Below are 11,310 nucleotides of genomic sequence, written 5' to 3'. Positions count from 1 at the left end.
TTATGAATATTGATATTGGTACTTTATTATTATTGTTAACATACGCGTTGCTTTTTCTTCTTCATGTTGAACGTAATCTATGACGGGTCTTACATAGTATAAAAATATCAACGATTGTCAAGAATTTGAGAAAAAAAAAACGACGAACGCATGCTCTGCTTTTTTATGCAACTAGAGATTGAATATTACGTAATTAACTGTGTATATTTAATAATATTATTATAACCGACTAAAAAAAAATCGCTCATCGTAACCGCTACAGTATTGCTTAAAATAGTGGCACAAACTGCATTGTCGCGTTGAAACAGTGTGATGATTTCCGTGCTTTAATGATTATAATTTTAAACGACACACGACCTCAGGAGTTAACGGTCTGCTGTATTGTTTTCTACGCCTTTGTGATTTTATAACGCAAAAGTAATTCGAACAGATTAGAATAGTTTAGATATGAAGTGAATAACTATGGTATTCAGGAAAAGTTTGCTTCACTGATGAATGTATGTGGATCGCTGTAAAATGTTTCACTGTTGTTTTGACCTAGTTATTTTTCAAGCATAAAAATAACATTGCACTGAATAGCCTTTTAGGACACAAGTTTTTTTAGGCCTGGATATGTTCAAAAACTAAAGCGTCAAACTGCTCGGATTAGTTAGAATTTTTCCTGTATTCAATTAAATCTCGGTGACTTGATTCATTACTATTGAAATGAGAGTATTTTGTGTGAAGTTTATGAAAAATTTGCGAATGTCAGAGTAGAAACCCCTCGTATAGAATTACATTTTGATGGCTAATTTGCATCGAATGTTGCCTCTTTTTCAGTGTCATTCAAGTTATAAATGACGTTTCGTTGAATATGTTTTGAAACTTACGAAATCTTCCATAAACGCGTAATACAATATTCTACCATCGCAAAATTCTTGTCTCAAACTCCTTTTGAAGGAAGATATGTCAAACAAAGGCAGCTTATGATGAATGATTTTCTAAAACCCGGTTTTGCTTTTTTCGGTTGTGCCATCTTCATTGAACCACGCTAAAATTTTTTTGCGTTTTATAAGGAAAGAGTTCTTTGTGATGATATGATGTATTTTAGTTAGGTGAGTATCAAACGAGAACTTTTAAAATTTACTTAATGTTTTTGTCATAAAATTTAGACAGGAAAATCTAAGCATGAAAATATGTCTAATAGCTAAAAGTTATCTGTATGTTACATGCCCCTCCAGCAAAGCAGGGCATACTAAAAGTTCTTTTAACAAACTAATCCATAGGATATAAACTTCACACTGTTAATTGTTAAAATTTTTTGCACAAAATTGACAGTTCAGTTGATTTTGAGAAAATCTGATATTTTATTTTTTAAATAATCATTTCCAATGTAGTTAAAACTATCCCGTCTTTGTGGAGTGCCATTAAAAAGTATCGATATGTCTGTATCTGATACAGTCTTTTGCTTTGGTGTGCTATGGAGTAGAAGGGTCCTAGACCAACGTATTGTGAAAAAAGTCCCTTTTAGAATTTGAGAGAATGGTTGGTATATATATATATCCATGTAAATCTATTGAGCAATTTAAGATTGTTAGTCATCAGCTGGTATATGTTGATGTACTTCTTAGTGTCGGGTATATTTTCAGGTGATCGTATATTATTGTACCTAATGTTTTGTGGTTATTTTCTTTGTCATCAAATGAATTTTGGATGTCTTGTCTTCACGTTTCTACATTCGGTAGTTTGTAATCCGGAGTAGTAAGATATCGTATTTACATGCCGTGTAGTTTGTAATCCGGAATATCACATTTCCATGCCATTTATTTTTTAAGTCATTAATAATAACTTAGAGGCGATATGATAGTGGTTAAGAGTATCAGAAGTTCAGATTTTAGAATACTGTATTTATATCGGAATTACTTTTGCTTCATTTAGATTACTTTAATTTTATCATCTCTTGTTTAATGGAGAACGTACAACTCATACGTAGTACTCTTAAAGTACATACAGTTTAGAAATTGAAGGTGGTAAAGGGTTTAAAGTTTGATTTTAAGTTTTATATTATCATAGATAGCTGAACTTCACTGATAGCTCACTGACAAATTTGAATGCTAAAATGTAGAGCATGAGTGTACACTATTATAGCTCCGAGTACTCTTGACCACTAGCATAATGTCAGGGTCATACAAAGGTTACTTGTACTTTAAATTACTTGCAGTACATCTGGCTTGGATCCACTACTGCCTTGCAGTATTGGTGATTGACATATCATTAAAAGCCTGAAGGGATTGAGGGTTAATGGTTTGGTTTATGTTTAGTCACAGCAATAACCCTTTCACCCCTGATATTCAACTGAAGAAAATACAAGACTTGTTAATTTTTCAAAATTTGTTGCTGATGAAACATGCTAACCTGTGTTGATCTTGACTTAATGATGATATATTTACGATAAACATGTATTATTATATGATTGATAATGATATTGTAATAACAACAAACCAAATTTATTCTTAATTTTTCATATAATGACCTTTATTTTTATTGTTGCATGAAAAAAAAATATACCGGTATATATATATATATATTGTAGAGTTTTAATAGTGGCAGCATTGTTTGTGTGGAGTTCATTCACAGGCAAATGTCCTCTATCATTTGAGCCTTCAATTTGATTCTAATAACAACCAGTTGACATGACATTCTTACTGTTCGTCTTGGCAAGAATTCATTTTTCTTTTTAAGGTTTGATCTTTTGTGTAATCAATCTAGGACTGATGCCTGTGTGAATGTATTATAATAAGTATATATGTAATTAGAGTTATTAGAAAGCGCTTATTGTTAAAAAAAAGTCCGGTTATCTTGTTCAGACTACTGTTCTAAACATAGAATGATTCGAGAAACCATCGGCCCGAATTCATGGAAAACTTCAACATTTTTTCTTTCCATATGATTGGGTACTTCTCCATGTCTGTATGGTGAAAATATAGTTTTTGACATTTTGAGCCCTAATACCTTTTCATGAAATCGGGTCCGGTCATACATAAAGTTGTGATATTGCAGATCGATATTGTGTCATATATAGGGTTCGTTCTCACACATATTTGCAGATTTTAATGAGAATCGTGATTTTAAGAATACGTGACCAACGCTAGATAAAATACCGGTAATTCATAACTACTCAATACATAGTGAAAAAAGAGTTTGATGTAAAATTCTCAAGAATTTGTTATACTCAGGTCCAAGACCCATTTAGTTATCTGCTTTGTCGCTCCAAGCGGCTTGTTACATTTGCTACAGAGAAGGCATTAAAGCTCTTAGGTGTTCTTAGGCTTATTGTATTGTTGCTAGCTTTGTGCTCTAAGCATGTAATGAAATTACCTCTAAACTGTGCGTTTCATTTTTCCATGTTACTACATTCAAATGAGAAAATTGAAGGTTGGAACGCACAGAACTTTTTAACTCAGGAATTGAAATCATAAAACGAAAACCTTTTGTAGATCGCAAAAAAATTATCTGGATCATATAGTTTATTTCATAACAGTTTTTGAGGTTTGAGTTTCTATATTGTGTAATGATGGCTCAGCCTCACAATCTTGAGTTCATGTGTCAGTCAGGGAATCTTTAAGAATATCATCCGTTTTAAGAATTATACCTCAGATTTTGCGAATGCTTTGAGCTCAGATTTTTATTATAGTACAGTTGTCTTATTAATAATGATCGGATGGTCCGACTAGATGTACTTATGCCTGGAGGTCAATGTTAAAAACTTTTGGTATTTTTCATGACATGAATAAATGATTTATTTTACTAATTCAAAACCTGCCATATATAAATGAATGGCTGTAGTTAATAATCCGAGAAGGTGCGCAGTGTGATCTTAAAAGTACATTAGCTAATAAATCATGTTCTGCTCTATATCTACATGGTGTGTATGTAATCTGAAGTTCTATTGATTGCTTAGAAGAGCAAACATTGGTTGGTTTAGCTGGACACTGTCCAAGTATAGTTGTATGGTGAAGGCAGGGTTATTAGGTCGGCCAGCTCTGATCTGTTTATGCTTCGTTATGCAAGATAGTTCTCAGGCAGTTGCTATAGTGACGTAATGTGATGGTCATACATTCAGGGGTTAATTACCAGTCAATTACTCAATGATTTTCCAAATGTTTATAATTAATTCTGATCTAAAATTATACTATACATTGATTGTACATATCCATGCAGAGAATTCAGAATGTAAGAACTACTGGCCAGCTTTGATCATCGATTAGCCAATGTTGTAATTTCTGAGCATGTACGTAGGAATGATAAAAAGTATGTAATTGATAATAACTAAAATGTTAATGGTGGATGCGTACATGTATGAAACATAGTTCAGTTTTCTGAAAATTGATGTAAAATGATAAAAAATTTTGCTATACTGAAAAATAAAATCATCCCTGTGCTTTTTGACTATTTACAGACGTGTAGTTCATTGTTTCGCTTTTTGCCTGTGATCCATTCTACTTTTCAACTGGATGCAACTCAGTTGGGTCAATCGTTTGGAAAGTTCATAAGACACATGTTGGGTCAGTGTGCCCTTTCTGATATCTGATGACCTCGAATGGGGGAGTTGAATGCCAAGGGTGATCTGCACTTTAAATCGAGTGGAACAGTGTCGTTGCTATGGATATTGTACGTTGTGAATGGAGCTCGTAGGTACATGTTACTTGTATACGCCCTGCTCCACTGCGGGGGATCATCGACATGTTGTAGACCTTTCTAAGAATGGAGGAAGGAAACACCCCTGACATTATCACGTTGAACCTTTACAGGGTGTGGTGGTGCTGCTGGTATTTGCTTTGACAATCGGATATTTCACAAACTAAACTACATCCTGATCTGGCTGTATATGATCACACGGTTTCGATCACACATGTACCGTGATCAGATTCTGATTTTCTTGGTGTGGGTTGCATGAATGAATCGTCGTAGCCGGGATTCTGGGTCATGGTGGTACTAAAAACTACACTTGCATTAGCCCTGGCTTTCATGATTATTTAGCAGGAAGAATCGTGCTGCACGGCGTCCGGAGAGGTTTAAGGCGCAAAAGTATGTACTTAAGGCGCGGTTAAAAGTAGCACTGCGCCCTGATAGACCCATAACTGCTCATCATTTCTAACCATAAAAACTACCGTACACTGACGGATACATAAGATTTAATTCTTATCTTACAACCAAAATCATTATGATATAAAACAAATTGACATTTCTATTTAGAAAGTGGCATCAAAGTTTTAATTATTTAAGAGTTTATAGTTTCATTGAATAAAGCTTAGCGTTGATGGAATAACTGAAACAATTGCGCCCGCCGCGGTAAAGAACGAGGTCAGCTCTTAACCTTCTAGTGCTGCCTCTATGTATAACGTTAGCGAGAAAAATGTGAACTAACATGCCAACTCACTTGCCAAAGTTGTTGAACGTTTTTATTTAGTTCATAGAAATTCCGTTATCGTTATTCATTGGGGCAGCACTGAACGGCTGAGATCGAACAGGACCTCGCTATTTTGCTGTGGCATGCGAGGGATCTAGATATTGTCAATTTCATTCATCATCCAACACTTTTCCATTTTAAGTGAATAATCTTATCAATCTTAAATTTTCATTTAAGAGGAAACTGCTTTTTAAAACGTTAATCAAGCCAATTTCAATAGAACTCTTTTCTCAGCGAATGTATCCTGAAGCGGCCGAAGAATGGTGACTCACTCACATGCCACAGGAAGCGAATTAAATTCTAATCAAATGTTAATGTCCTGATTCTTGATCTTGGCCTTAACAAAATTTTTACCAAAAAGTAGCACTCAGTAGACTTGCTTCAAACTATGACTCAAAGGAATTCGACCACAAATACAGCATTCTAATTTTAAATGCTTTAATATGACATTTTAAGCAATCCAGCTTAAGTTACAATGATAAATATGTTTTGTATTTTGTTCTCCAACTGGTTTTACAACTTATCATATAACATTTCCTACGAGCATCAATAGATTTTCACTTTAAAAGCAAATATTCTTGAAAGGCAATCTTCAAATCAAACTCGATTCGGGGTCATGTGACCAAAATGTTCCTTAATGACGCCTTGCGCTAATTTCCGACGCCCTAAAATACAAAAAAATAATTTCTCATTTTTGAACTGAAGAAAAAAAGGATGAGTTTTTCAAATAAAGAAGTGTTACTAATTTACCTTCCATCAAGTCCAAATATAAACGAAGGAAGTAAATTTGCGCCGGAAATGGTGTTCCAATTCCTTGTGTGCTCTGAAATAGATGTATTCAAACTTTAAAATCTATAGGCCCTATGATAAATCAATATGTATTTCTGATAACTAGTAGTTATAGATGGCAGCACAGACTTATCTCACCTTCGCCAGATTCATGATAGCTTTCTCATGCTCGCCTCGCAGGGTATGGGCAGCTGCAAGGTTATATTGCATTATCGCTTTAGCTTTTGTGATATCTTTTGGACACCAACTGTACAGAGCGGCTAAAGCAAAAAAATAGCATCATTACATGACTATCTGCCATTCCTGAGAAAGTGGGATATTAAGGCATGTTGATGATGCATTCAATAATAATGGCGCCGAATGACAAGCAGGTTCAAGCGCTGCTGACTGTATACAGTAAGCAGCCAACACTTCTAAGGCTGCCCATTTTAAGATTGAGTGATCAATCAAATTAATCCACTAATAGGTTATAACTACCTTTAGCTTCTCCTTCTGGTAGGTCTCCATTTCTGTCTTTTTCTAAAAAGAAGAATTTTTACACGTTCAGCAACTGGATATTGAATTTCATGCTCAACTGGTTTGGCGTGAATTGAATACAAATTGACCTTGTTCATGTTTACACTCAGGTGGAGTTGGACTGACATCAGTTATCAGATCAGGATTAAGATGTTGAATTGCGTCGGCAATCTTATCCAACGCTACAAGAGCTTCCGATATATACATATGTCCCAGGTACCTGCAATTAAAAATATACATCATGTTTACATTATACATTTGATTAACCCTTTCAGTGCGTCTACACCGCAGTGCGGTGTACGAATCGGTGATGGATTTTGCTAGTACACCGCACTGCGGTGTATTGATTTAATTAGTAATTACTAATTATCTCTCTTGAAAGATGGCAGCACCTGTCAAACATAGTAAAATATTAGTGAATAACGATACACCGCGCCGCGGTGTAGACGCACTATAGTGGTATTCCCGTTATTCAACACACTAGGGTGGAATTTTAAAGAATTTTTCAAATTATCTCCAGCACTTTAGGGTATTAATAAGTCAGCACTGAAAGGGTTAAAACCCCAATAGAATCAACAAGAATGTGGTATTAGTCTCCCCAAGGTAAGTGGACGGTAATGAGTCAAAAAATAAAGACAGGTCACATGTTGCATACGACAACTAGTTTATTTAGAAGCTAGATAACCTCCATTTTCAATACAACTTCTCCAACCCTCACACCAACTTTCAGAAGAAACGATTCAAATTTGAAGCATGCATCATCGAGAAATTGAAGTTGCTGCCCGCGGATGAGGATTGGGTGAGATGTAAACGCATACACCTTGTGATTAGTTTTGATAATTCACGAACCTGTGAGCGCCGGAAAGTTTCGGTTGTTTGATGAGTAAGTCAGCGTAGTAATAAGCCATGAGAAAGTCATTCAAACAAAGTGCTACATATGCACTATCACAAAGTATTGTACAACTGAAATTAGAAAGCATGCACTAATTACATAATTCATCGTATTAAAAATGCTTTCAATAACTCCCTAAGAAATCTACCTACCGTAGATTAGCAACTTCTTGTCCTCTCATAGGATTGCCAGGTGGGGCTGGTACAGTCAGGGGTTCATGGACTTTACTGAAAATGGTTATTAGAAAATAGATTACCACAAAACTGACCCTGAAAGCATTGTACAGAAAACCTCTCGACTTAACTCAAGATTGATTACTAACTTGCACAGAAAACTTAATCATTTTCCAATTACCGGAGAAATTTTTCTGACAAATTTTGACCGTCCCAGTCTGTGCGAGTTAAACAAGGTTAACTGTACCATAGCATATTCTCTCAAAGAGTTCAAATAGAATCTAACCTGGTATCATTTTCATTATCGGTAGGGACCGCATTGATTGGATCATCAGGAATATTCAATAAAGCATTCTGCAGACACAATGACGCAAATTCAATCGTCGTTCCTGGTATAGCTGCTGAATCGGTGCTATTATCAATTAGTTAAGAAAATACGTGAATTTAAATTCAAGAAAAAACCCACAATTACGAAGTAAAACTAACAAAGGATTGATATATCGATTCAATTGCTGAGTCATTTTCTAGACAGGTTAAGTTCACGACCATTATATTCTGGATAAAGATACCTCATTTTGTCTGTTTCCTTTAAACCGGGACCAATAATGAGTTTACGATGTACACCAGACCCGACTGATCCTTGAATGACTTGTAAACGATTTGATAAACTGCTATCCTCTTCATTTGACTAGAAATAGAACAACTGATGAAAATAACTGTATTAAATGAATCGAATGATGATACACACAAACGCCAATTAAATTTACCTCTCTATAGCACATAATACAACATTCAGCTAAACGTAACCACAATCGCGCATTACTGGGGAAAACCTGAATAACTTCTATCAGACAATCGAATGCTGCCAATGGTTTTCCGCAGTGCAATAGCTGTATACCCATATTATACAACAATTCATAGTATTTACTGATTCCCAGTGAATGTACCGGTCGACCTGATAATGATTTACCTAGAAAATATTCACAATTACAATCAAAATCGGTTAAGCTACCATCGGATCAGTCATCCCATCAGTTCCAATTCAATTTAGTAATTCAAGGGCGTTAGACTGTATTATCAAACAGTTCCAATTCAATTTAGTAATTCAAGAGAGTTAGACTGTATTATCAAACAGTTCCAATTCAATTTAGTAATTCAAGAGAGTTAGACTGTATTATCAAACAGTTCCAATTCGATTTAGTAATTCAAGAGTTAGAATGTATTATCAAACGGTTTCAATTCGATTTAGTAATTCAAAAGAGTTAGACTGTATTATCAAATATTTGGATCAAATTTTGTTATCAATTAGAAGCTTACTGAGAACGGCTTTACGTAGATCGCGGGTCACTGCCTCATTTTCAGCCAATGCTTTACGTAGATAAAATGTACCCAGGTGATGTTTACACATGTGGAAGTGAATACAGGCCATATTGTTGAAGTACATGACGTTTAATGTCTCCGGATTCTCCATCGGACCTTTCGCTTGAATTGCTGTGTTCAAAACTTTGATCGCTTTACGATAATTACCGCGTAGATATTCGAAATTACTTTTCAAGAAAACCAATTGCGGGCTCTGAGAAAAATATCGAAAACAATTCACTTAAACATACGACTGAATTCACGACGACATCCGGCTACAGAAGTACTTACCACGCCTATTGTATTCATTAGATTCTTTATTTCTCGTTTACAAAACTTCATTGATTTAAGCATCAAATAGCAGCGAGCTTTATACTGAAAATAACAGCAGATGAATAATAATAATGATAATTCATTGAGTTTCAGCCTAAAGCCTATATTTGCTCATTGGCTTTACAAGATGATAGAAAGAATACATAGGGTTAGTCGCGGCAAAAACTGAGATTCAAATGACGTAAAGCAAAAAGAAATCAACAAACAGTACAACTGATAACGATGTTTACCTGGCTTATTCGAGCCTTCCATACATCACTCATTCCGTACTCTGGCGAACCGTCTTTAGATTCGCGCTCAGATGTTTTATTGCCGCCGTTGCTACTGAATAAACTCTTCTCGATGAAGCTCAACAAACCAGTCGCTTTCTCCGGCTGAAAGTATCCACACGAGAAAATCTCTTATCGACCTTTTAAAGCTTATCGGATATGATTGTGATCATACTTTCTCCAACGAGTGAAAACAAACCTGATGAGTGCAGAGATATAACTGGGCTAACAACAAACTGACTTTCCGAGCCAAATTCTCTTCTGAAATTAAAATTACTCGGGCCAATGATGTCATCCTCCAACTGCATGAAATTACACGCAAACTTTTTAACAAAGACGGGAAGGAATCAATTCTTACCAAGTGGTTCGATAAACTGGAATAATTTATCGACAATGTTGACAGCTGAATGATACTGACGTAGACGATACAGTATTACAGCGTGATTATAATACAGTAGAATCTGATCAACATCATCCATAGCAGCAATGTTATCTAAATTCACTTGACACTACAACGAGGAGAATATCTGTAAATACTCGGAACAGGATGGAGTGGTTTGGGTGGTGGAAGTGGTTAGAGCTTTCGACTGTGGGATGCCAGGTCGTGGGTTCAAACCCTCTACATCACCATCTAGTGCCCCTGGGCAAGACACTAATCCCTCATTGCCCCTCTCCAACCCAGAGCAAATGGGCATCTAGTCTGAATGTTGTCTCCCATGTGCTAGTAGTAGCTTGGATGTTACTTTTCCATAAGAGATGACTGATATAGGCAAGGGATAATTAATACCAAAGCTACTTCTTTCAAGGGGGGAGAGATATACATAGGGAGGCTACCTCTCCCATGAATGACACAATAGAGTATATCTACAAATGAAACTCATATAATACCTGATTACAAATATTTCTGATATGCTGACGAAATTCATCTGTTTTTTTCAATCCTGACTGATAGTATTCTATAACGGCTTTATTGTGCATTATTTTAGCGTCTCCCTGTCTGAGTTTTAACAGTTCATTCAGTATTTGTAAAGCAGTATCGTATTGTCCTTGTTCGAATTCCTGCATCGACCGACTCGCCAGTTCTCGGTCGTGGTCAGTTATAGCCGGTAATGATGCGAATGAACCATCTCCAGATTTGTCCGATCCTTCGGATTTAGAATTTCCTCCAGACATATTTCGTGCAGCTCAAAGCGTCTATTCTAGCAGCTAAACTGTAAACAATGAAACACGAATAAATACTTTAGTTTTAGAATGGAAAGACACTGCGATACATCGAGTTACCCTTCTTCCCCGCCGATCATTTATCTCAAGAACACACACTGACTGACACAGTTCTGTTTTTATGCAGTTTGTGCATTGCTTATTCCCAACAAATATCGGTCTTTTCCGATTCTTTTATTGTGTCAATAAATAAAAATCAGTTTACTCATACAAACCAATGAAACAAATAATCAAACGTGATAATACTTACCGAAAAACAAATCAAAAAGCGCTTTTTACATCAATTTCCGTGTTCATAATAGACCAGAG

General features: G+C 35.6%; 1 protein-coding gene across 1 annotated transcript; it reads right to left on the bottom strand.

Annotated features, from left to right (window-relative positions):
- Positions 1-5,912: 5,912 nt before the first annotated feature.
- On the bottom strand, positions 5,913-11,310 carry LOC141901431 (CCR4-NOT transcription complex subunit 10-like). The gene is made up of 17 exons (XM_074788654.1): positions 11,252-11,310; positions 10,669-10,991; positions 10,139-10,289; positions 9,980-10,041; positions 9,742-9,885; positions 9,470-9,553; positions 9,137-9,392; positions 8,587-8,789; positions 8,389-8,507; positions 8,106-8,231; positions 7,799-7,873; positions 7,604-7,717; positions 6,844-6,974; positions 6,716-6,757; positions 6,377-6,498; positions 6,200-6,272; positions 5,913-6,114 (listed from the first exon to the last, which is right to left on the bottom strand). The coding sequence occupies exons 2-17, from the start codon at positions 10,951-10,953 to the stop codon at positions 6,047-6,049; spliced, it is 2,055 nt and encodes a 684-aa protein (XP_074644755.1). The 5' UTR covers positions 10,954-10,991; positions 11,252-11,310; the 3' UTR covers positions 5,913-6,046.

This window comes from Tubulanus polymorphus, chromosome 3, assembly GCF_964204645.1.
Source record: "Tubulanus polymorphus chromosome 3, tnTubPoly1.2, whole genome shotgun sequence".
NCBI classification, from domain to species: domain Eukaryota; kingdom Metazoa; phylum Nemertea; class Palaeonemertea; order Tubulaniformes; family Tubulanidae; genus Tubulanus; species Tubulanus polymorphus.
The sequence above is the reverse complement of the archived record's forward strand: the minus strand, read 5'-3'. Positions and strand labels throughout refer to the sequence as shown.